At 46.0% G+C, this 26990-nt stretch overlaps 2 protein-coding genes and 1 pseudogene across 3 annotated transcripts; 1 reads left to right on the top strand and 2 right to left on the bottom strand.

Annotated features, from left to right (window-relative positions):
* Window positions 1-536: 536 nt before the first annotated feature.
* LOC311136370 (neuropeptide Y receptor type 1-like) lies at window positions 537-1747 on the bottom strand (annotated as a pseudogene). Its single transcript has one exon. The product of its transcript is annotated as a neuropeptide Y receptor type 1-like (transcript).
* Window positions 1748-2522: 775 nt separating this feature from the next.
* LOC311135567 (palmitoyltransferase ZDHHC8B-like) lies at window positions 2523-24586 on the top strand (the record flags this gene model as incomplete). Its single annotated transcript, XM_084169578.1, has 10 exons — window positions 2523-2626; window positions 17875-17996; window positions 18279-18436; window positions 19127-19299; window positions 19432-19534; window positions 19678-19769; window positions 22235-22367; window positions 22497-22611; window positions 23146-23264; window positions 23498-24586. 10 exons carry the CDS (start codon window positions 2523-2525, stop codon window positions 24584-24586), a joined length of 2208 nt encoding a protein of 735 aa, XP_084025704.1.
* Window positions 8160-11665, bottom strand: LOC311135781 (palmitoyltransferase ZDHHC8B-like; the record flags this gene model as incomplete). The annotated part of the gene is made up of 5 exons (XM_084169824.1): window positions 8160-8191; window positions 10874-10988; window positions 11160-11250; window positions 11359-11450; window positions 11594-11665. The coding sequence occupies 5 exons, from the start codon at window positions 11663-11665 to the stop codon at window positions 8160-8162; spliced, it is 402 nt and encodes a 133-aa protein (XP_084025950.1).
* Window positions 24587-26990: the final 2404 nt, after the last annotated feature.

The following is a 26990-nucleotide window of genomic DNA, read 5'->3' as shown; positions in this document are numbered from 1 at the left end:
CAGGTATTTCACCTTGTCGGTTCAGGCATTCGAACCAGCGACCGTTTGGTTACTGGGCCAACGCGCTAACCGCTAGGCTACCTGCCACCCTAGCTCTATCTGTCAGAGAATAGTTGGAGTTCACTGATATTCACCTAGATGTGATGGTGTATACATCAAAGATGGTGGATAAATAAGATAGTTCACTCAGGCCGTTTGCCATTGAAAATAATGGTCAAGGTTCCTGTCTGCGTAAGGGAACAGCAGGCTCTTGTCTACTTATAAGGCATGTTCCTCTACCCAGGTGTTGCCAGCAACCCCTTCACTGGTCAGGGACAATAAGCACACCAGAGCGGACCCGCTCAGACAATACATTTTTTTAATACTGCCTGTTTGTTTACACTAGTATAATTACACTAATGAAAGCATGGTGATATGCCAATCTAATTTAGATTTATTTTCAGACGACACAGATGTCCTAAAGTGCAGCAGGTCTACGTAGCAGTTGGTCTGGGTTGATGCCAGTAAATTAGCAATGTGTGTATAACCATATCTATCTACCTTCTGCAGGAGCAAGACAGTTTGTTTACTCCATAGAGGAAGATGTAGGGGATGATGCAGGTGTAAGAGGATGCAATGTAGCTGGCCACCTCCACCACCAAGGAGGACGTGTGGATGTTGCTGGATATCCTCAGCAGGAGGTGGGTCACCCAGCACACCACAAACACAGTAGCCACAGCCACCACGCTCTTGGCTGCCCTCACCTGAGTGCCTGGGCTGGGCTTAGCTGGAGGCTGGGAGGGCCTCTGGAGAGCAGGTGAAGCTCTGGCTCTGCTGTCCCCACTCTCAACCTGGTAGAGGGGGGAACTGATTGAGCTGTGTACAACAGAGGGTCCTACATAGGGTAGGGCAGGACAGGAAGCACCAGGCAGGTTGGAGCGGATGTCTGTAAACAACGGTGAAACCCTCTGGTTACTGGAACTCTGAGGGCAATCTGGAGAAGCATTTGCAGCTCTTGGTAAATCTGTCTCTTTATCAGATGCCTTGATGCCTGTTTCATCATATTTCTCTGAGGTGTCCATCTTCTCCCGCTTGTTAGGTAGAGCAATATCTGTCCCCTTGTGATGGTCAGAAGTCAGGCCCTTGATACGCATCTGGTTCCTTAGCAGAGTGATCACAATCTGGATGCTGGTGAACACTATACCAGCGACGGGGAGGGCGTTAGCGAGGGTCAGATACAACGTCTCATAGGTCTGCCTTGCCGTTTGGGAGGGAAATACTTCTATACAGTCCTTGTTGCTCTCATTCCCACTCTCCACCTGGACAAAGAAGAAGTGTGGAACACTGAAGACCCCAGCCACTGTCCAGCTGCCAGCCAGGAGATAGGCTACGAGACGGAGGCTATCCAACTGGACCGGAGCTCCTCCGCGTTTCAGAGAGCCCACCAGCTTCTGGTACCAGAACACACTAATAAACAAGGTGGAGAAGATACTGCTGGTCTCCGACAGGTCTGAGCAGAACCAGAACACACCGCAGTAGGCTTCCCCCAGGAACCAGCAGCCAGCAAAGTCAGCCATGGTATCGGGGAGGTCCACCAGGTAGTTGGTGATGAGGTTGGAGATGGCCAGGTTGATGAAGAGGACCTCGTTGGTGTGGAGATGGGACTTAGGTCCGGGGAGAGAGCGTAGACCCAGCCAGTTGTTCCCCATGATCCCTAGCAGCACATCAGCCCTCGGATTAAGGCTTCGATCCAATCCGTTGTATCCATCACACCAGGAGCATCTATGTCTGAGCCTTATTTGATGGCTCGACATGTATAAGGGATGTTAATGTCATGCTTCAGGTCCAACCCCACAACAAATCCTTAGAGACCCAACCTCACATTTGCCATACATTTCTTGTCTTCAGTACTTGGAGAGCACCAGAGACTCATCGTATCCCAATACAGAAGAGAAAAACCTAACTGAACTTAGATCAGTGTGAAGGAGCAACCTGACCACCATTTACTGTACTAGGGGTGTGAATAGCCAATGTTTAGGTTGTTAGCAGTCAATTATGTACAAATGTGTAATATTCTATCTCTCACTATAGTGCAACATTATCCATTTCTAATGATACATTTCCATGGTAAAGCAAATTACATTTTTAATCAAGAGTATGGCTATGAAATGAAATAATTGTTGTATTTTTGTTTTGTTTAAAAAACATACACCACGACGTGGTCTAGCCTGCTATAGTGTAGTTTACGTCAGTCATCCTTTCCACCGCGAAAGCCCCACTTATGAAATCAGAGCCTTGATCCGTAAGCCCAGCGCGTTTAGCTGAGTTTGTCTGGACCAGTTGAGACGGTGGGATTTCCAAGACGGGAACAGTTCATTGGACCTTTTCACCATGCATTCGTTTGCATTTGATCCATCGAAAACCAGGACAGAGATCAGGACAGAGAAGAGTGGGAATACATCGTATCGTGGATCATTATTGTATCTTGGTGTAATCGTTTCGTTTGAATAAACTGCTGATGTTTGTGGAAAGTAGGCTACAGAATGCCCACCAGCAGCGATGAGATAATTAAAGCCAGCGCGTTTATTCCGGTGTCCACGGCTGCCGTCCTCCTCGTCGGGTCCACCACTTTATTCTTCGTCTTTACGTAAGTTGACCACTATGCCTCCTTCAGGAAAAGTAGTTTGATTACATTTTACATTTTAGTCATTAAGCAGACGCTCTTATCCAGAGCGACTTACAGTTAGTGAGTGCATACATTTTTTCATACTGGTCCCCCGTGGGAATCGAACCCACAACCCTGGCGTTGCAAGCGCCATGCTCTACCAAACAGACACTAAAGTAGGCCTACCCTTTCGAAAGTACAGTATACTATACCATACTTGAAGTGGTCTGGAGATTTGAAGATAATTCAATGGATAATGCAACGGGCATGCACGTTTGCTCCAAACTGTAGCTGTCTCCAGTGAAATATTGTGATAAAATAGGTTCTGTTGCTCACGCACTATGTAAACTAGTATAAACATTTTAAAGCGCGTTCACATTCGGAATTTAGAACATTCCCCAGTGTTTTTGTAGCGTTCAATCTGACAGAAGTTAAATATGACAATTTTTTTGCAGTGAGGAAAAGCAATTTTGTGAAAAGACTAAAAACATGTTTCTGGTGTAATTTTATTTGCATATCGATATGCAATATTATTCATAAAACAGTTCAGCAATACTCTACCCAAAGCTGTCCATTAGTAGTTACCAGTAGTGAAAAAGTACCCAATTATCAGATAAAGGTAAAGATACCTTAATAGAAAATGACTCTTGATAAGTGTGTGAATTGGCCATTTTCTTGTACTGCTAACATAAAAAATGTAACGAGTACTTTTGGGTTTCAGGGAAAATGTATGGAGTAAAAAGTACATAATTTTTTTTAGGAATGTAGTGAAGTAAAAGTACGCTACATGACCAAAAGTATGTGGACACCTGCTCGTCGAACATCTCATTCCAAAATCATGGGTATTAATATGGAGTTGGTCCCCCCTTTGCTGCTATAACAGCCTCCACTCTTCTGGGAAGGCTTTCCACTAGATGTGGGAACATTGCTGCAGCCACAAGAGCATTAGTGAGGTCGTGCACTAATGTTGGGCGATTAGGCCTGGCTCGCAGTCGGCGTTCCAATTCATCCCAAAGATGTTCGATGGGGTTGAGGTCAGGGCTCTGTGCCGGCCAGTCAAGTTCTTCCACACCGATGTCGATAAACCATTTCTGTATGGACTTCGCTTTGTGGACGGGGGCATTGTCATGCTGAAACAGGAAAGGGCCTTCCCCAAACTGTTGCCACAAAGTTGGAAGCACAGAATCGTCTAGAATGCCATTGTATGCTGTATTATATGCTGTATCGTTAAGATTTCCCTTCACTGGAACTAAGGGGCAGCGTTCTGGCATCCACTAAACCCAGATTCATCCGTCGGACTGCCAAATGGTGAAGCGTGATTCATCACTCCAGAGAACGCGTTTCCACTGTTCCAGAGTCCAATGGCGGCAAGCTTTACACCACTTCAGCCGACGCTTGTCATTGCCCATGGTGATCTAAGCTTGTGTGCGGCTGCTCAGCCATGGAAACCCATTTCATGAAGCTCCTGACGAACAGTTATTGTGCTGACGTTGCTTCCAGAGGCAGTTTGGAACTCGGTAGTGAGTGTTGCAACCGAGGACAGGCGATTTTTAAGCGCTTCAGCGTTCTGCGGTCCCGTTCTGTGAGCTTGTGTAGCCTACCATTTCACGGCTGAGCCGTTGTTGCTCCTAGATGTTTTCACTTCACAATAACAGCACTTACAGTTGACCGGGGCAGCTCTAGCAGGGCAGAAATTTGACGAACTGACTTGTTGGAAAGGTGGCATCTTATGACGGTGCTACGTTGAAAGTCACTGAGCTCTTCAGTAAGGCCATTCTACTGCCAATGTTTGTCTATGGAGATTGCATGGCTGTGTGCTTGATTTTATACACCTGTCAGCAACGGGTGTGGCTGAAACAGCCGAATCCACTCATTTGAAGGGGTGTCCACATACTTTTGTTTATATAGTGTATAAGTTGTCCAAAATATAAATTGTAAAGTACAAGGACCCAAAAAAACCTACATAAGTAGTACTTTAAAGTATTTTTACTTAAGTATTTTACCCCACTGATAGTTACATTTCATTGCCTAATATCATGTTGATCCTCTTAATCTGAGCTACTGTAGGCTATTTGAACTTGGTATGGGGACTGTGTTAAGAGGCTATTAAACCGTTAGGCCTATGTCTCAGGCCATTTTTTACTTAGGCTAAACTCAAATGTTCAGATGATGATATGGTTCAGTGGTTGATATAATAACTGGGTCCTGATCCAGAAACATCATTATATTATTATTATATAATTTCTGACTCAAAATATCATGACCCCAAACACACCTCTCAGAGCTGTAGCCTACACCAGCATGCCCCAAGTGATGTCACAATTAATTCCTAAATCCCTTTATCTTCTTCCAGAGGGCGATGATGCTGAGAGCTTAGAGTCAGGTATATTTCCTAGAAGTCAGACCTGGTCAGTTTAGAGCAGAACAGGTTCCCGAATGAATCCCTTGTATTCTCAAAACTACCTTTTAGTAGTGTGAGGATCACCGCCAACATTATCCCCTAGATTGCTAGTAGAGCCTGGGTGAGTAGACCTACTACCATAACAGCTGTTAACATTTACATTTACATAATTTAGCAGACTAAGTCCACTGACCCCTGACCCTTGTAGCCAGATATGTCCCCATTTCCGCCTCTGTTGTTTTCCAAGCAACGTTTCAATTGGATCCTCTAGCACAGTGGTATTCAAACTTTTTCAGCGGGGACACCATTTTTTTCACAATCATTTCTGGGGAACCTACTTCACCACAAATCTAATGACACAAGCTTAAAATCAGTACATTTAGATTTTCATCTCTCTTATCAAAATTAAGAGAACCAATAAATACATTAACTCAATAAAAATGTATTTTTCAACTGCTCTTTCTCAATAACATTTGTTAATGTTTGGTTCCCCCCAAAAAAATATAATTAACCCCAACTTTGAATACCAGTGCTCTAGCATATGTGAAGTTCCGGATTAGGATCCCGATTTTCTGATCAATGCCATTTGATTCCCCCATCCGTGGAACTGGTGGTGAAACTAAGGGTCCAGAATCTTGGAATCTCGCAAGAGGAGTAGAGACCGTTGTCTTCTGGTCAAATCAAATCATATCTTATTTGTCACATGCTTCGTAAACAACAGGTGTAGACTAACAGTGAAATGCTTATTACGGTTCCTTTTCCAACAATGCAGAGTTGAAGATAAAGATAAAAGATAAAATACAAAATAGAAATAGTGACAAGAGGAATAAATACACAGTGAAAAACGAATAACAATAACGAGTAAAAATAACATGGTTAAATACAGGGAGTACCAGTACCGAGGTGATGTGTAGGGGTACAAGGTAATTGAGGTAGCTACACTCTTAGAAAAAAAGGTTTCAAAAGGGTTCTTCGCTTGTCCCCATAGGAGAATGCTTTTTGGTTCCAAGTACAACCCTTTTTGGTTCCATGTAGAACCCTTTTGGGTTCCATGTGGATCCCTCTGTGAAAAGGGTTCTACCTGGAACCCAAAGGGTTCTACCTGGAACCAAAAAGGGTTATTCAAAGGGTTATCCTATGGGGACAGCCAAAGAACCCTTTTAGGTTCTAGAGAGCTCCTTTTTTTCTAAGAGTGTATGTACGGATAGGTATGGGTAAAGTGACTAGGCAACAGGATAGATAATAGATAGCAGCAGCATAAATGGTGAGTGTGAAAGTGTGTGTGTGCTTGTGTGTGTGTGTGAGTGAGTGAGTGTTTGGCATTAGTATGCATGTGTGTGCATGTAATGTGTGTGTGGGCGTATGCAGTGTGTGTGTGTGTTGGGGTGTCAGTGTAAGTACTGTATGTGTGAGTGTGTGGGTAGAGTCCAGTGTGTGTGCATAGAGTCAGTGCAAGAGAGTTAGTGCAAAAAAGGGTTGATGCAGGTAGTCCGGGTAGCCATTTGATTTGTATTTACGTTTACATTTTTGCTATTTAGCAGTCTTGTTTAGCAGTCTTATGGCTTGGGTAGAAGCTGTTCAGGGTCCTGTTGGTTCCAGACTTGGTGCACTGGTACCGCTTGCCGTGTGGTAGCAGAGAGAACAATCTATGGCTTGGGTGGCTGGAGTCTTTGACAATTATTTGGGCCTTCCTCTGACACCGCCTGGTATAGAGGTCCTGGATGGCATGGATGGCAAGGAACTCGGCCCCAGTGATGTATTGGGCCGTACTCACCTACCTCTGTAGCGACTTTCAGTCGGGTGCCTTGCAGTTGCCGTACCAAGCGGTGATGCAGCCAGTCAAGATGCTCTCAATGGTGCAGCTGTAGAACCTTTTGAGGATCTGAGGGCCCATGACAAATCATTTCAGCCTCCTGAGGGGGAAGAGGTGCTGTCATACCCTCTTCACAACTGTGTGGGTGTGGACCATATTAATTCCTTAGTGATATGGACACAGAAGAACTTCAAGCTCTTGACCCGCTCCACTACAGCCCCATCGATGTGGTATTCAAGGCTTTGAGCTGAGCTGTCAAAGGGTCTGTAACTCCTCCAAGCAGCCCCCACCTGCTTTTAGCCTGTCAACTTCATGACCCAGTGCCCTAGTGTACTCATTAGACTACATGTACATCTGATTAACTTAACTTTTTTAAAAGGGTATCTCCTCAGTGATTATACAGTATGTGATTATGCATTGAACTGTCACACAGAGAAAGATCAAGAAAGTTATGTTTTCTCTGAAAGTGTCAACGGTGCATATAAGAACTGAATATAAGAATTGACATGACCATGTCTACTGTATACCCCCAATTTGCAGTACATGCTGTTTGGAATGAGGAATTCTGGAACTCTTTAAGGGAAAAACATCACAATGGAACATCTGATAAGAAAGTCAACTCATCCCATTTTATTGCAACTCTTGGCTACTGTTGTAGCTGCTGCTGTTGACGTTTGATTGCTACTTTTCAGTGTCAGTGGCTCAGTTGTAGTATGCCAATCCTATCTCTTCACATACTGCTGCAAGAGGTAAAAAACACATAGGCTTGTTTATTATCTTGGGGGCCTGCTGTTGTTATTGACTGATTCTGTTTATTTTATTTTATTGGGATTGTAAATACTGTGTTGGTATTTGCAATCAGATGATGGATTCTGCTGCTGTATGTGGGTGACATCCCTCTGGGCAAAACTGGTTGAATCAACATTGTTTCTATGTCATTTAAAAATATGTGATGACGTTGAATCAACGTGGAAAACTGATTGGATTTGCTCAAAGTAATCAACGTAAGGGAATTTAATATTTTCTTCACCCAACTTCTAACTTAAATCCAATGACAGGGTGCAATTTTTGGTTGATTTAATGTTGAAATCACTTTAGTTGACAACTCAACCAAATGTAAATCAAAAGCAGTGCGGGGGGCTGCCTTAATCGATATCAATGTCATTGTTGCCCGGGAGCAGTCGTTGGGGGTTAACTGCCTTGCTCAAGGGCAGAACGGCAGGTATTTCCCACCTTGCCAGCTTGGGATTCGAACCAGTGACCTTTCAGTTACTGGCCAGCCCAACGCTCAAACACTTAGGCTACTGCACTGTGGCTGCTATTGCAGATTTCTCTGAAGATTGAAGATCACCAACAAGAGAGAAGAGAACTTTCTGAAAACGTTCCCAGTGAGAGATTTCACTATAATAAAACAGTGTCTACAGTGCCTTTGGAAAGTATTCAGACCCCTTGACTTTTTCCACATTTTGTTACGTTACAGCATTATTCTAAAATTGATTAAATAAATAAAAATCCTTAGGAATCTACACACAATACCCCATAATGACAAAGCGGAAACAGGTTTTTAGAAATACAGAAAGACCTTATTTACATAAGTATTCAGACCCTTTGCTATGAGACTCGAACTTGAGCTCAGATGTATCCAGTTTCCATTGATCATAATTGGAATGTTTCTATAACTTCATTGGAGTCCACCTGTGGTAAATTCAATTGATTGGACATGATTTGGAAAGGCACACACTTGTCTATATAAGGTCCCACAGTTGACAGTGCATGTCAGAGCAAAAACCAAGCCATGAGGTGGAAGGAATTGTCCGTAGACTTCCGAGACAGGATTGTGTCAAGGCACAGATCTGGGGAAGGGTACCAAAAAATGTCTGCAGCATTGACCGTCCCCAAGTGGCCTCCATCATTATTAAATGGAAGAAGTTTGGAACCACCTAGACTCTTCCTAGAGCTGGCCGCCCGGCCAAACTGAGCAATCGGGGGAGAAGGGCCTTGGTCAGAGGTGACCAAGAACCCGATGGTCACTCTGACAGAAGCCACTCCTCAGTAAAAGGCACATGACAGCCCGCTTGGAGTTTGCCAAAAGGCACCTAAAGGACTCAGCGACCATGAGAAACAAGATTCTCTGGTCTGATGAAACCAAGATTGAACTCTTTGGCCTGAATGCCAAGTGTCACTTCTGGAGGAAACCTGGCACCATCCCTACGGTGAAGCATGGTGGTTTTTCAGCGACAGGGACTGGGAGACTAGTCAGTATTGAGGCAAAGATGAACGGAGCAAAGTACAGAGAGATCCTTAATGAAAACCTGCTCCAGAGCGCTCAGGACCTCAGACTGAGGCGAAGGTTCAACATTCCAACAGGACAACGACCCTAAGCACACAGCTAAGACAACGCAGGCATGGCTTTGGGACAAGTCTCTGAATGTCCTTGAGTGGCCCAGCCAGAGCCCGGACTTGAACCCGATCGAACATCTCTGAAGAGAACTGAAAATAGCTGTGCAGCGACGCTCCCCATCCAACCTGACAGAGCTTGAGAGGATCTGCCGAGAAGAATGGGAGAAACACCCCAAATACAGGTGTGCCAAGCTTGTCTGAATACTTATGTAAATGTATATTTCCGTTTTATATTTTTTATAAATTAGCGAAAATGTCTAAAAACCTGTTTCTGCTTTGTCATTATGGGGTATTGTGTGTAGATTGATGAGGGGAAAAAACAATGTAATCAATTTTAGAAGAAGGCTGTAACATAACAACATTTGGAAAAAGTCAAGGGGTCTGAATACTTTCCGAAGGCACTGTATGTCTGAATTGTCTATTCCATGGACAGCCATTCCTCATAGATAAGGTCATGTTGAAACAGAGCGGTCTGGCCCAATCACACATGCTCTTTGTTTGCCCTTTCACTCAGGAAGCAGTGGAGGCTCTTTCATCAAAACTTTGCAGGAAGCACATTTATTTTCTTGGACATGACCATAGATCTTTGGGAAGCACCCTTTGCTGTGAATTATATAATTATTTGGCAGCAGCAGAAGAAATGGAATCTGGAGGGACAATCTTTTTCCATTACATCATATGTAGGCCTACATCACTGTTAGACAGGCCTTTACCTAGAGAAGGACTGGTCAATCTGTGTCCGTCTGTTTGTATGTTCTGTCAGCAGGGACAGTGTCTGTGTTCCTTTAAAAGCAGAGATGGACAGATGCCAGCTCCTGTCGGTGTCTCGACCAAAAACAAGCCCACCTTAGTACCACTGAGGGAAAGGGACCTTGGTTGTCTCCCGTCATAAAATCAACCTTGGTTCAGCCTTGGTGCTATGTGCTTCTGCAGGGAGTCCGAAGGGAATGCCAGTCAGACCTCATGGTTACTCAGGTTGTTACTTAGAACAGGTTCATGTCAAAAGAAAGTGCCCAAATGCATCCCCAGTATTTTAGTGTCGAGAGCAAGCTGCAGCAGTTACTGTGAGGTATCAAAGTACATGTCTCACAGAGGCAAATACAAACTGAGAAACTGGCCCGTACAAAATGTAGGACACTTTTTGTTATCAAGACAAATATCCTCCTGTGAAGTTGGCAAAAGTTAGCAAGGGTAGCACTGAAAGTAGGAACCTTTGGTCCTCCTTCGCCTGATAAACAGCCTCATTACTGAACTAAATCAGAAACTTCCTGCTTTTGTTATCTTTGCTTTCAGAGCTACTGTGTGTTTGTGTTGCATTGTTCTCTGGCGGCAGGTAGCCTAGTGGTTAAGAGACGTTGTGCCAGTAATCGAAAGGTCGCTGGTTCTAATCCCCGAGCCGACTAGGTGAGAAATCTGTCGATGTGCCCTTGAGCAAGGCACTTAACCCTAATTGCTCCTGTAAGTCGCTCTGGATAAGAGCGTCTGCTAAATGACTAAAATGTAAAAATGTAAAATGTAAGTTTCTTCATGATAGTTTCCTCATGTCATCTATAATACGAGGTGCATAAATACAGATACTGTATACTTGGTTGTCAGATTAGTAATGTGACCCTACCCTCTAGGGCTGCTAGGTGGCTCTTCAGCACTTTGGGGTCTGGTTTGGGGTGCAGCGGTGGTGGGGTGTTCAGGCGTTTAATATCTGGCTCATCCATACCATCAGTGGACGGGCGCTGAGTGCAGAAAATAAGGAAATACAATTCATTATATCTGATCTGCTGATGAAGTTTAATAATGATGTTGTATGTGTCTCTGAATAGGGGATCTTCCCTTCTGAGGGTATTTGGGGTAGACAGACTTACTTTATTTTGGAGATCATGATGCTGGACGCTGTTATCCCTGACCTTAATAATTGGTATCGGTCTGTCAGTCTCTGGTCTCAGGAAAGGAGGCATGATGCGAACTGTTGATTTCTTAATGGGCCTCGCTGTATACCTGGTATGGTTCAAGCAAACAGATGAGTTAATGAGCTCCAATTTAAGAGCAGTTTACATTATATTGTACTGTACATGATGTTTACATAAAACGTCAAATGTTTCTTACTTTGGAGAGATGGGACTGCATATGAGATACTTCAAGTTGCCACAGCAACCTCGAGTGAAAGGGTTGACCCCTCCTTGAAACTTCCCAGTAACCTGTGAAAAGGTAAGCAACAATTTCATCATTAAAGTGAGGACTCAACCTAGCATCACCCCATTATGTAGTGCAGAAACCTTTTATCCAGTCATTTAAAAACATGAGTTACATGGAGTGAAGTACAGCCCTGGGTTTGTCTGACCTGTTCATTGGTGGTTCTGCCCCTAGACACCAGATAGAGGTGGAACCCTGTGAGGTAAATGTATAAAATCATATATACTTTATTATATACTGGGTGGTTCGAGCCCTGAATGCTGATTGGCTGACAGCCGTGGTATATCAGACCATATACCAAGGGTATGACAAAAAATTTATTTGTACTGCTCTAAATTACCAGTTTATAATAGCAATAAGGCACCTCAGGGGTTTGTGGTATATGTCCAATATACCACGACTAAGGGCTGTATCCAGGCACTCCGCGTTGTATCGTGCGTAAGAACAGCCCTTAGCCGTGGTATATTGGCCATATACCACACCCCCTCAGGCCTTATTGCTTAATTACTCCATGCGAGATGGACATTTGTCTTCAGCTTTTATCCAATTCACAAAAGACATACAAAGGCCAAAGGGCCTTGTATAAGGCTACAGAATGTAATTTTGTATGTTTGATTTTTGGTGCAGTGGAGGGAGTCCTCAGGTGTTTTTTTATAAAGCTACATTCATTGGACATTCAAGCATCACTAAACGTTTATAGTGTTTGGTACTAACGGTAGAACCACAAACAAGCAAAGATTCTTACAAAGGGTAACTTCAAGGGTGTTTCCCCGTAACAATTTGTCAGTTATTCTCAACATTTGATGTAGCTGAGATGTTGTAAAGTTCTGTACGGAGAATCCTTCTTGACCTTTTACTTTCATTCTGAGTTAATTATGGGACCACGTGCAGAGGGGAGGAGGTCAGATGTGATACACACCCGTAGTGGGTCAGATATTTATAGAATAACACTCCTCTCCATCTCTCCCCACCCAAACAAACATTTAGTTTTTCGCCCACATACACATCGATCCCTACACATACAACACTATTATATGTAATAGAAATACATAGTTGATATTCAAGCCATAGTTTTTATAGTTCAATTAAGTAGTCTCTCCAAACCGTCTTATAATAGTGTTATGTGTTCATTAAGTGTAATCAACATTCCACACCTTCCATAGGTCTGATGATCATATTTTATTCAACATGTCTAACAACATTCACATTTTCCATCCATGAGATGTTCAAGGAGCTGCTCTAATGCTCTCCTCTGCTTGCCGCTTGACCGATGCAATAGTGGTGGTGTTGACTAGCTTGACCCACAGCTGGGCTCTACTCAGGCAGTCTCAGCAGCAGCAGCAGCTTACCCTTCTGGATGATTTAATACAGCTCTGCTGTCTGTTTCATTAGGCGCAGGGCAGGGGCTTGTCTACCGGCCTGGCCACACTGCAGCGTGAAGAACTCTCCATGTGCTGTGCTCCAGATGGTCACAAACCAATGATGGGCCAGCCAGCAGGGCCACTCATGCAAAGGCTTCCATAGGAATAATCCCTTGATAAGGAAACAATCGGTCGCGGGCCGACCCTTCGCACTCATCCCAAATGAGTTTGACAGATTTCTACTTATTTGGAACGCAATATCATTATCTTCCATACTGTGCTCATGTTGTATTGTTTTGTGATGGATCCATTATTTGACAGATGGGTGAAAGGGGAAGGGGATTTGACCAGCTAAATCATTCATTAAAAATAGATGAACAGTGCCAGTATACTTATTCCTAATTGCCTTTTTGGCTCCTCGTTTTCCACACTACCCATTGGTCTTGCTGGTATAGGAAGATGGTGAAAGTGGTATGCAGGCACATGAACACCACTCCAGACTGACTGGGCTTGATCCCTACTATTTAGTGCTGCCCAGCTGGAAGCTACCCCTGAATCTGCCAATTTAATCCACATTTCCTATTTATACTGTAGGGTGGCTACACTTGCAAGTACAGTATACAGTATATATACTGGGACAAGTACAATATGGACTCTGTGTAGTACAAGGGTACAGTATAATGCACATATCCATGTAATCTAGCTCAGTTATTTGTAATCTAGCTCAGACAATTTAAGTACATCTCAAACATGACCACATTTTGTGAAACGTTGCTTCAGAGAGGACATAGATATAAATCCCCTCCTCCAGCTTTGGGAACCTACTGTTCTGTTCCCCTCATTCATATGGATTACTCAGTAGTACAATTAGGTGTTAATCTGTTTCAATTAAAGGCCCAGTGCGGTCAAAAATATCTATATACACTATCGTTCAGTTTGGGGTCACTTAGAAATGTCCTTGTTTTCAAAAGAAAAGCAATGTTTTTGTCCATTAAAATAACATCAAATTGATCAGAAATACAGTGTAGACATTGTTAATGTTGTAAATGGCTATTGTAGCTGGAAACGGCTGATTTTTTATGGAATATCTACATAGGCGCACAGAGGCCCATTATCAGCAACCATTAGTCCTGTGTTCCAATGGCACGGTGTGTTTGCTAATCCAAGTTTATCATTTTAAAAGGCTAATTGATCAGTAGAAAAACCTTTTGCAATTATGTTAGCACAGCTGAAAACTGTTGTGCTGATTAAAGAAGCAACTTATCCAGAACGCTGCAGCCCGTCTGGTGTTCAACCTTCCCAAGTTCTCTCATGTCACCCCGCTCCTCCGCACACTCCACTGGCTTCCAGTTGAGGCTCGCATCTACTACAAGACCATGGTGCTTGCCTATGGAGCTGTGAGGGGAACGGCACCTCCTTACCTTCAGGCTCTGATCAGACCCTACACCCAAACGAGGGCACTACGTTCATCCACCTCTGGCCTGCTAGCTCCCCTACCTCTACGGAAGCCCAGTTCCCACTCAGCCCAGTCAAAGCTATTCGCTGCTCTGGCACCCCAATGGTGGAACAAGCTCCCCCACGATGCCAGAACAGCAGAGTCACTGACCACCTTCCGGAGACACTTGAAACCCTACCTCTTTAAGGAATACCTGGAATAGTATAAAGTAATCCTTCTTCCCCCACCCAGCATAAAAAATGAAAAATGAAAAAAAGGGGGTTGTCCCACTGGCTATCATAAGTTGAATGCACCAATTTGTAAGTCGCTCTGGATAAGAGCGTCTGCTAAATGATGTAAATGTAATAAAACTGGCCTTCTTGGGATAAGTTGAGTATCTGGAGCATCAGCAATTGTGGGTTCGATTACAGGCTCAAAATGGCCAGAAACAAATAACTTTCTTCTGAAACTCGTCAGTCTATTCTTGTTCTGAGAAATTAAAGCTATTCCATGCGAGAAATTGCAAAGAAACTGAAGATCTCGTACAACGCTGTGTACTACTCCCTTCACAGAACAGCGCAAACTGTCTCTAACCAGAATAGAAAGAGGAGTGGGAGGCCCCGGTGCACAACTGAGCAAGAGGACAAATACATTAGTGTCTAGTTTGAGAAACAGATGCCTCACAGGTCCTCAACTTAAATAGTACCCGCAAAACACCAGTCTCAACGTCAACAGTGAAGAGGCGACTCCAAGTCAAATCCTAGGCAGAGTTGCAAAGAAAAAGCCATATATTTCCACACTATGAGGTTGGAATAATACTGTGAAATTGTGAAAATGATGATAATGCCCTTTTAGTGTAAGAGCTGTTTAAAAAGACTGCCTGAAATTTCAGCCTTTTTTGGTGGTAGGGAGTTTTGGCCTTCCATGGTGACATCACCATACAGTAAATTAGTTTATAGACCAATAAGGAAGAGAGTTCCAAACCTCTCTCAGTTTTCCCCACTCAGACCACTCCTAGACAGTCCTAGCAAAATTATTGCTTGAGAAATTGCTCTTTGCTAAAAAGCTACTTTTTTTCTCTTTTTGACCATTTTAATTGAAAACTATCACAGTAAGGTACTTAGTTGTTACCCAGAAATAATTTGATATTGAGATAAAAACGGCTGCATTGGGCCTTATAGAGGAGCACTATTCTGACAGATCTTCAGATACAGCTGTTTTCTCCAGTACAGAACTGTACTGTACTTGCCTTTGAAGGCTGTTTGTCTTTAAAGGCAGTCTTGTCTGTTGTAGCTGTATAGGTAATGGAGTATGTATGGTTTACTTCATCCTATAGGCATGGAATGGGGTCTTTTGGGCTGTGTGGTGTGATATGTGCTGCTGACCGCTGACAGCAGGTTCTGTGTGTTTGGCGTCTGATGCGAGGATGCCACCATCGTGGGCTGGAAGAGTTGTATGTAATCCAGAGTCCCTAATCCTGGGATTATTGGGATTGCAGTTGGCATTGCATTACCAGGCATTCCTTCTGGGGTAACTACCCTTCCCCCACACTCACATCCTTACTGCGGCTGTTCTGTTGGCGTTGGGGGCTTGCACTGGGTTGGGCTGGGCTGGGGAAGGGACTCAAAATTTTGTCAGAATTTAGTCCATTTCACAGTCCTCACAGTCACGGTCAGTCTAAAGACATTCCATTGGAGTTCAGTTCACACATACAGTGCATTCAGAAAGTATTCAGACCCCTTAACTTTTTCCACATTTTGTTACGTTACAGCCTTATTCTAAAATTGATACAATTATTTTTTCCCCTCATCATTCTACACACAATACCCCATAATGTCAAAGCGAAAACCAGTTTTTTATTTATTGACATACGTATTCAGAGCCTTTGCTATGAGACTCGAAATTGAGCTCAGGTGCATCCTGCTTCCATTGATCATCCTTGAGATGTTTCTACAACTTGATTGGAGTCCACCTGTGTTAAATGCAATTGATTGGACATGATTTGGAAAGGCACACACCTGTCAAAATAAGGTCCCACAGTTAACAGTGCATATCAGAGCAAAAACCAAGCCATGAGGTCGAAGAACACAGTGGCCTCCATCGTTCTTAAATGGAAGAAGTTTGGAACCACCAAGACTCTTCCTAGAGCTGGCCGCCCGGCCAAACTGAGCAATCGGGGAAGAAGGGCCTTGGTCAGGGAGGTGAAGGAGATGATAGGATGCCAGTTGTGATAATGTAAGAGGCCCAAAGCTTTTCAAGTGAAGATAACATCTTCACAGCAGCATGGCTTTGGACTAAATTCAACTGTACAATACATTCAGTCTTAAAATCCAGATATTGCATAGGTTACTCATGCTGAAATGTAATCATTATACTGTAATCCACTGTGTCTTTCATCTGTGTCTCCTTCAGGAACCCTGATTAATGTACAGAGCCTCTATTTAATCTCACACTGTAGATATATAATCATGGAATCCTCTCAGCAAATCTAATTCTCTAGTTTTAACCATATTTGCTTTATGGCAGTGCAAATGCCGTCAGACTGAATTTGGCATCGGCAAGTTTGGCAACTAGTGTACAGTGAGGGAAAAAAGTATTTGATCCCCTGCTGATTTTGTACGTTTGCCCACTGTCAAAGAAATTATCAGTCTATAATTTTAACTCGCCGTGTTTGGAGGAGGAGGAATGCTGCCTATGACCCCAAGAACACCATCCCCACCGTCAAACATGGAGGTGGAAACATTATGCTTTGTGGGTGTTTTTCTGCTAAGGGGACAGGACAACTTCACCGCATCGAAGGGACGATGGACTGGGCCATGTACCGTCAAATCTTGGGTGAGAACCTCCTTCCCTCAGCCAGGGCATTGAAAATGGGTCGTGGATGGGTATTCCAGCATGACAACACACGGCCAAGGCAACAAAGGAGTGGTTCAAGAAGAAGCACATTAAGGACCTGGAGTGGCCTAGCCAGTCTCCAGACCTTAATCCCATAGAAAATCTGTGGAGGGAGCTGAAGATTCGAGTTGCCAAACGTCAGCCTCGAAACCTAATGACTTGGAGAAGATCTGCAAAGAGGAGTGGGACAAAATCCCTCCTGAGATGTGTGCAAACCTGGTGGCCAACTACAAGAAACGTCTGACCTCTGTGATTGCCAACAAGGGTTTTGCCACCAAGTATTAAGTCATGTTTTGCAGAGGGGTCAAATACTTATTTCCCTCATTAAAATGCAAATCAATTTATAACATTTTTGACATGCGTTTTTCTGGATTTTTTGTTGTTATTCTGTCTCTCACTGTTCAAATAAACCTACCATTAAAATTATAGACTGATCATGTCTTTGTAAGTGGGCAAACGTACAAAATCAGCAGGGGATCAAATACTTTTTTCCCTCAATGTATGTTTTGGACAGTAAAACAATACAAATGTATTCAAATACATTTTCCTGCTGAGACAACCAAATATTTATGATAATGACTGTTGATTGATTCCTACACTGAGCCCGAGGGCTATAGATTTATGCCCCTTTGAACACATCCAACCTAGGTATATTACTGGGTGTGTGCTGTGTGTATACTGTGAGTGTAATGTGTGTGTATTGTGAGTCCACTGTACTGTATCTTGTCTCTGTCCAAGGTGCCCGTGGCTGGCAGTGACTGTGTCAATCTACATACCACCATGCAGTGCCATCCTGTTCTTCCTTGTCTTGGCCAACTTCACCATGGCAACCTTTATGGATGCAGGCGTTCTCCCAATGGGTGAATAACTACTATACAATACACTAGTCTATTCACTACTATAATTTACAGTTGGTGGGCATGTAATTGTTCAACTGTATTGAATTATTGTCTACTAGTTATAACATACTAGCTAGTGCATTGGATTTATTCTTGAATAGATTGATAAACTATGCCAGATTTATGTTAGTAATGATAACATTCTGTCTGAGAAGGAATTTGAAGAGATACATTGACATACCCCACGCCCAGTGTTGTGCCATTGGCCCATAGTTCATGTTGAGCTGTGTGTTTGTGTTTCAGCTAATGAGGACGAGGACAAGGACGATGACCTCCGCGCTCCTCTCTACAAGAACGTGGACGTGAAGGGTGTCCAGGTCAGGATGAAGTGGTGTGCCTCCTGTCACTTCTACAGACCTCCACGATGCTCCCACTGCAGTGTCTGTGACCACTGTGTAGAGGTGAGAGGGAGGGAGGAGGGGGAGAGGGAGGGAGGGATAGAAAGCGATAAAGGGAGAGAGGGAGGAAAGGAGGAGTGAGACAGAACAACCAAGGGCTGGTGGAGAGGGGGAGGGATGGTAGAGAGGGGGAGGAAGGGGAGGGAGGGTGTGTTGTAGTGGTTGAGGGGGAAGGGAGGGGAGGGATGGTGTGTTGTAGTGGTTGGGGGGGGGGTTGTAGTGGTTGAGGAGGATGGTGGGTCTGAGTAGGGTCAATAGTGTGTGTGTGGCTGTAGGGTAATGTTGGGTAGGGGAGAGAGAATGATGAAGGGATAGAGGGGGAGAGAGAGAGATCACATTAATCAGGTTAATCCCTTTCCCCCAATCCTTTATTGTCCCTGGAGCAGAGAGAGACATTTTAAAAGGTTTGGGACAATATGTGTGTGCAAACTGAGGTATATTAAGCCAGCTCAGTGCATATTAACATTTGTATGATAGTTGACTTCTGATTATAACGTTTTTTCATTGTCCAGGCATTATCAATACCATGTGTATGTGGCTAGCTAGACCACTCCAGAATACTGTTTGTAGTATGTATGCACAATGTTGGACAGAGTCATGTAAAGTAGGCTGCTACAATATGTTGTCATAATTCTCAGAGTGATTGAATGTTTTATCTAATGTTGTATCCCATTGTGTCATAACCGCATGCAGGACTTTGACCACCACTGTCCCTGGGTGAACAACTGTATCGGGAGGCGGAACTACCGCTACTTCTTCCTGTTTCTGCTGTCACTCATGATGCACATGGTGGGCGTGTTCTCCGGTGGCCTGCTCTACATCCTACACCATCAGGAGGACCTGTGGAAGCTGCACTGTACTGTCACGTATCCTTCCTTACACACACTCTGTGTACTGTGTGTGTGTGTGTTCATACAGTATGTGCAGTATGATCATGGTTATTCATTTCTAAAGCTTCCTAAAGAGAGCTGTTGAGTCTCCTTGACTGCAGCGTCCAGCCTGGTGGTGATGAGTGTATCAGGCCTGTTCTTCATTCCTGTCCTGGGCCTCACAGGGTTCCACCTCTATCTGGTGTCTAGGGGCAGAACCACCAATGAACAGGTCAGACAAACCCAGGGCTGTACTTCACTCCATGTAACTCATGTTTTTAAATGACTGGATAAAAGGTTTCTGCACTACATAATGGGGTGATGCTAGGTTGAGTCCTCACTTTAATGATGAAATTGTTGCTTACTTTTTCACAGGTTACTGGGAAGTTTCAAGGAGGGGTCAACCCTTTCACTCGAGGTTGCTGTGGCAACTTGAAGTATCTCATATGCAGTCCCATCTCTCCAAAGTAAGAAACATTTGACGTTTTATGTAAACATCATGTACAGTACAATATTGTCAAGGTCGAGGTAAGGAGTAGACCAAGGCGCAGCGTGATGAACAAACATGATTTTAATTAGTTAAAGCACGAAACAAAACAAGAAACGACTCGTGACGTCCACGGTATCAATGACCGAACACGGAGCAAAAACCCACAACCACAAAGGGAAAACATACAGTTTAAATATGGCTCCCAATCAGAGACAACCAGCCAACAGCTGACACTCGTTGCCTCTGATTGGGAGTCACTCAGGCAAACATAGAATACAACAACCTAGAATGAACACCAACATAGAAATACACACATAGAAATGAACACACCCTGGCTCAACATAATGAGTCCCAGAGCCAGGGTGTGACAGTACCCCCCCCTAAAGGCGCGGACTGCGACCGCGCCTCAACTAAACAAACCAAGGGAGGGCTGGGCGGGCATACCTCCTCGGCGGCGGTTCTGGCTCCGGCCTTGACCACCACCCTCCAATACACCCCCCATAGTACCCCTGGTCCAGTCTGGCCCCGCCGGCTGGAGCAGGACTGGACTTAACAGGAGCGATCCTTACCAGGCTGTCGACTCGCACCCCTGGCTTGGTGCGTGGAGGAGGAACGGGCCTTACCAGGCTGACGACGCGCACCCCTGGCTTGATGCGTGGAGGAGGAACGGGCCTTACCAGGCTGACGACTCGCACCCCTGGCTTGGTGCGTGGAGAAGGAACGGGCCTTACCAGGCTGACTACTTGCACCCCTGGCTTGGTGCGTGGAAGAGGGACGGGCCTTACCAGGCTGACTTCTCGCACCCCTGGCTTAGTGCGAGTGGCAGGAACAGGCCGGACCGGGCTGGCGACGCGCACCGTAGGTTTGGTGCGAGTGGCAGGAACAGGCCGGGTCGGGCTGGCGACGCGCACCGTAGACTTGGTGCGGGTGGCAGGAACAGGCCGGGTCGGGCTGGCGACGCGCACCGTAGACTTGGTGCGGGTGGCAGGAACAGGCCGGACCGGGCTGGCGACGCGCACCGTAGGTTTAGTGCGTGGAGCAGGGACAGGCCGGGCTGGGCTGTCGACGCACACCGTAGGCTTGGTGCGTGGAGCAAGGACAGGCCGGGTCGGGCTGGTGACGCGCACCGTAGACTTGGTGCGGGTGGCAGGAACAGGCCGGACCGGGCTGGCGACGCGCACCGTAGGTTTAGTGCGTGGAGCAGGGACAGGCCGGGCTGGGCTGTCGACGCACACCGTAGGCTTGGTGCGTGGAGCAGGGACAGGCCGGGCTGGGCTGTCGACGCACACCGTAGGCTTGGTGCGTGGAGCAGGGACAGGCCGGACTGGGCTGGCGACGCACACCGTAGGCTTGGTGCGTGGAGCAGGGACAGGCCGGACTGGGCTGGCGACGCACACCGTAGGCTTGGTGCGTGGAGCAGGAACAGGCCGGGCTGGGCTGTCGACGCACACCGTAGGCTTGGTGCGTGGAGCAGGGACAGGCCGGACTGGGCTGGCGACGCACACCGTAGGCTTGGTGCGTGGAGCAGGGACAGGCCGAACCGGGCTGTGGAGACGGATAGGAGGCCTGGAGTGAAGAGCGGCCACCACCCGTCCTGGCTGAATGCCTACCCTCACACACTCTGTGTGAGGCATCCGCACAGGACGTACAGGGCGGTGAACCCCTGGCCTGGTGGCCTTCTGGATCCGCCCCCTTTTCTCCTCCGTCAGCCCCGTCGTCCATGCCGTGTGCCCCCCCCTAAAAATTTTCTGGGGTTGCCTCACGACCGTCCGACGACGACCCTGATCACGCCGTTGCTCCTCTCTCCGTCGCCTCTCCACTGTCTCACTCCATGGCCGGCGATCCATCCCGGCCAGGATTTCCCCCCAAGTCCAGGACCCTTTACCGTCCAATATCTCCTCCCATGTCCAGGCTGCCTGCTCCTGGACACGCTGCTCCTCTTTCGCCAGGGCCTTTCCCGGCGCTTCCTCCCATGTCCACCCCAAGGGCTGCCCCTGGACACGCTGCTTGGTCGTTGCATGGTGGGTTTTTCTGTCAAGGTCGAGGTAAGGAGTAGACCAAGGCGCAGCGTGATGAACAAACATGACTTTAATTAGTTAAAGCACGAAACAAAACAAGAAACGACTCGTGACGTCCACGGTATCAATGACCGAACACGGAGCAAAAACCCACAACCACAAAGGGAAAACATACAGTTTAAATATGGCTCCCAATCAGAGACAACCAGCCAACAGCTGACACTCGTTGCCTCTGATTGGGAGTCACTCAGGCAAACATAGAATACAACAACCTAGAATGAACACCAACATAGAAATACACACATAGAAATGAACACACCCTGGCTCAACATAATGAGTCCCAGAGCCAGGGTGTGACAAATATAATGTAAACTGCTCTTAAATTGGAGCTCATTAACTCATCTGTTTGCTTGGACCATACCAGGTATACAGCGAGGCCCATTAAGAAATCAACAGTTCGCATCATGCCTCCTTTCCTGAGACCAGAGACTGACAGACAGATACCAATTATTAAGGTCAGGGATAACAGCGTCCAGCATCATGATCTCCAAAATAAAGTAAGTCTGTCTACCCCAAATACCCTCAGAAGGGAAGATCCCCTATTCAGAGACACATACAACATCATTATTAAACTTCATCAGCAGATCAGATATAATGAACTGTATTTCCTTCTCTTCTGCACTCAGCGCCCGTCCACTGATGGTATGGATGAGCCAGATATTAAACGTCTGAACACCCCACCACCGCTGCACCCCAAACCAGACCCCAAAGTGCTGAAGAGCCACCTAGCAGCCCTAGAGGGTAGGGTCACATTACTAATCTGACAACCAAGTATACAGTATCTGTATTTATGCACCTCGTATTATAGATGACATGAGGAAACTATCATGAAGAAACTTACATTTTTACATTTTAGTCATTTAGCAGACGCTCTTATCCAGAGCGACTTACAGGAGCAATTAGGGTTAAGTGCCTTGCTCAAGGGCACATCGACAGATTTTTCACCTAGTCGGCTCGGGGATTAGAACCAGCGACCTTTCGGTTACTGGCACAACGCTCTCACCCACTAAGCTACCTGCCGCCCCGTGTGGCCAGTCTGTTAGAGAGCTCTCAAACCACACTTGAAACAGTCCAGAAACCCCACAAACGGTCATCCACTGCTCTCATCACTGCATCCTGGTGGCGACATTATTCCATGAACCATGAAAGGCTTGTGTTAGATGTTAATTCCACATACATTACTGTCTCTCTCTGGACTAGTTCAGTCACACTAAACATTATGGTCATTTATTTCACATTTCTATTAATATGAATCCTCCTTCCGCTGTGTTTCAGTTCCAGAGAGTGGTCTTCATCCCAAACCACTGATTCCTCCCCCTGGGCAGATCCTGCAGCAACTCAGACCAGCACTGCAGTCCCCCTCCAAGGCAACACCCCCCTCACCTATCCAACAGGTCAGTCATATCATTCACAATAATGACATCATTCAGATGTGCATTTCTTGCGCTGTGTTTGGAGCTGTTTCCACAGATCATGGTTGTGTTTTGTGGTTTGAGAGCTCTCTAACAGACTGGCCACATGATTCTGTGTTCTGTTGAGCCCTGGCAGACTGTTGTGGCTGTGTTGTGTTTTGAGAGCTCTCTGACAGTCTGTTATATGTTGTGGTTGTGGTTGTGTCTAGGTGGCTGTGGCACCAGAGCAGCAGGGGGGCAGCAGTAGAGGTCATGACTTGTCATCAGAACCCATCCTGGCCAGAGTGGACCAGCAGCTAGCCTTCCAGTCGGGTCCCATGTCCAGTCTGCACCAGCTCAACTTTCTCACCCTCAACTCCCGCTCCCTCACCCTCAAACACGCCTATCGCCACGGCAACAAGCTGCCGGCCTTGCACTCAGAGGGTCTGATCTCCCACCAGGCGTCTCCGGGCATGTTCCCCCCTCACAACCCCCTGTCCAGCCGCAGCAGCCTCTCCTACGACAACCTGGTGAACCCAGGTGACCCCAACTACCTGCCCCAGCGAGGGGGACCCCCACTTCACTACCACCCCCACTCTGATGGCAGTGTGCTGCAGCGGCCCACTCCACACGTCTACAGCCCCGTGTTCCTGGGGGTCAGCAGACAATCTCCCCAGCCCAGGGACAACTTACCCAGGGACCCCTCTCTACGGGACCTCACCCCTCAGGCCCTCATCTCCCGGGACCTCTCCCCACAGACCTTGATCCATCGGGAGGCCTCTCCGGTCCACTATGATAACCTCTCCAAGTCCATCATGGCCTCCATCCAGGAGCGGCGGGAGATGGAGGCGAAGGACAGGATGCTGCGGATGCAGGCCAGGTCCCAGGCCCTGTATGGCTGCCCAGACATGGGGGTCTACGAAATCCCCAGCAGACGCAGCCTCCCTGCAGACAGCATGCGCCCCCCAGGGTCCCGCGCCCCCACCCCGCCCGCATACGGCTCCAGGGAGTTCATGATGAGCACTGGTATTTTGGGGTACGGGGGTACGAGGTCGCCCCTCTCCAGCGCCTCATCGTCCTCTCTGACCCGAGCCCCCAGGACTTCCAGCTCCCCCCTGCAGAGCAGCAGTAGCCTACAGAGTAAGGGTCGTTCCCCCTCCCCATCTTATCTCCCTCCAGACAGGCAGGCCCTGCCCCCACCCTCCTCCTCCACCCTGCCCCAAACCCCCTCCTCTTCCTCTGCCCCATACGTCCCCCCAAAACGCCCCTCACTCATCTACGCCATGGAGGGCAAGAACTCAGCACCCCTGGCTGTCTCCAAATAGGAAACATTGAGTCTTCCTGAGGGTGTATGCAGCCAGCCAGCCAGCCACACCACTCTGCAGTGTTAGCCTGTATATCCACAACTTCCCAGCAAGGTGTAGTAAGTGTGTCTGTGTGGGAGGGTGTGGGAGTCGAGAGGACATCTATGTGCAGTTCTGGGAATAATTTCTACAGATATTTGCACTTGGTCCTCTTGGTAGACAATGGTGTGTTTTGAATAAAGAGTGAGTGTTAACCAACGCCATATGCAGATATCTGATTCTCGGGACAGTGGCCAATTGGCAGACAGTTGTGCCTCCTCATGTAGTCAAAGGAACCAATAAGCTCAACTAGAACTGAGGAAATGTACAGAAGACTTATCTTTGATTGTTGATATATGTGTTTTGGTATATGTGTTTTGATATATGTGTTTTGATAATACTTTTGAAAAATAATGTTATGTGATGATGATGAGACATTCTATTATTTTGCATCTGTAGAAATCATGCTTTACTAATATTTCGTAATTGTTTTGACAAATAAAAAAGTTACTGTTTTGTTCCTTTTTCTGTATTAGTTGTTGTTCTTGCCACCGGCTTCATGTCCACATCCCAGTTCAACCCCAACCCTAACCCTAGCTTCATATCCACATCCCAGTTCAACCCTAACTCTTGCCTCAACCAGAACCCTAACCCTAGCTTTATATCCACATCCCAGTTCAACCCTAACGCTAGCCTCAAACACAACTCCAACCCTAACCCTAACTCTGGTTTATCTTACTTTTTATCCTACGTTTGTCTTTGTACCTGTAAGGTACTGGAGCTTGGCTCCACCTGGGTCTCCCTTTGACACAAGGTGCAGGAACCCAGCTCAATTCAGCGTTTGTACAGGATAGTACGATGAAATGGCACCCCCTAGTGGACCTATCTGTGAGTAGAATATATAAAAAATCCACAAGAGTATTTGAGTGGGTATAACCTATATGCCCACTCTTTGATAGTAGGCTTGCTGTGCTCAACTAAAGATTTCAGAGAAGTATGTATTGGATATCCTAAACAAATCAAGCCTTCAGTATTGAGTTACTGTAATTCCACTGAGATTGTGTTTTGGACCAGCATTCTGATGCTGTGATATTTCTCTGACTGCCAGTGATGGTTGCCATAGCCACAGAGAGATTGAGGCAGTATTCTAGAATTGCAGGACTGCAGTGAGAAGTACTGAGAACATCATCAACCAGTTACACAGGGGTCATGTGCTCATAATACAAAGGAAAGTGGAATGAACAGCCTTTTTTAACAGTGGACTATCCCTGCTACAATCTTTCCGTTTCTATGGTTCTGCAGTTGGCAGCAGTCTTTTCTCTCATTCCTTTTATCACAGCACTGTGTGGCATCACAGAACATGTGTTTTGTAAATGCATGTGTCTGGGAGTCCCAACCAATGCACTATTATTGACCATTCATCTCTTATTAAGGTTAGAACATCACATAACAAACAGCTCCTGGTCTCACCGATGACTGTCTAGTTTTTCCACTGTTTCCCCCCCCCCTTCATTTTACCCATCAATTTTTGTATATAAAAATTATACTGTTCTTCAGACTTTTGTCCTTTTCTTCTTCTTCTTCTTCTTCTTCTTCTTCTTCTTCTTCTTCTTCTTCTTCTTCTTCTTCTTCTTCTTCTTCTTCTCTTGTGTTCCCCTCTGGATCTCCCCTGATTATGAGATGGTGCTCACTAACACCCTAGTGTGTCTAATCACGAGTGTGAATGAGCTCTTTTGATCTTCACCAAGCTTGTAGGAATCATGATTGACACGTCAACTGTCTGAAGTCTAGCGATGGGATCGCTTTAAAAGCTATTGATCAAATATTAATCTTGGTTTTCCTGCCTCTCTCTCTCTCTCTCTCTCTCTCTCTCTCTCTCTCTCTCTCTCTCTCTCTCTCTCTCTCTCTCTCTCTCTCTCTCTCTCTCTCTCTCTCTCTCTCTCTCTCTCTCTCTCTCTCTCTCTCTCTCTCTCTCTCTCTCTCTCTCCCCCTCTCCTCTCTGTTTCTGTAGCCTGGGGTAAAATGGTAATGAGGAAGGCTGCTGTGAAAAGGAGGGTTTGTGGTTTGTTGAGTGTGTGAAGTGAAGCAGATTCTGGTGTCAGAGTAGCACACCATCTTACATCATGTTTTGGTGACCAATGGTGGTAAAGTGATATCAGAGGCACACACACACACACACACACACACACACACACACACACACACACACACACACACACACACACACACACATACACACATACACATACACATACACATACACACACACCCTCCTCCTAATTGATATGCCCCATCGATCAGGGTCATCAGTGCCTTGCTGATTGCCAGGTTCAGATTGCCGTGGCGCTGATGTGTTTCATTTCCTCCCTGGGTTGCTTATGATGAA

Source organism: Coregonus lavaretus, assembly GCF_964263955.1.
Source record: "Coregonus lavaretus genome assembly, chromosome: 10".
Classification (NCBI taxonomy): Eukaryota; Metazoa; Chordata; class Actinopteri; order Salmoniformes; family Salmonidae; genus Coregonus; species Coregonus lavaretus.
Note: the sequence above shows the minus strand (reverse complement) of the source record. Positions and strands in the feature narration are given on the sequence as shown.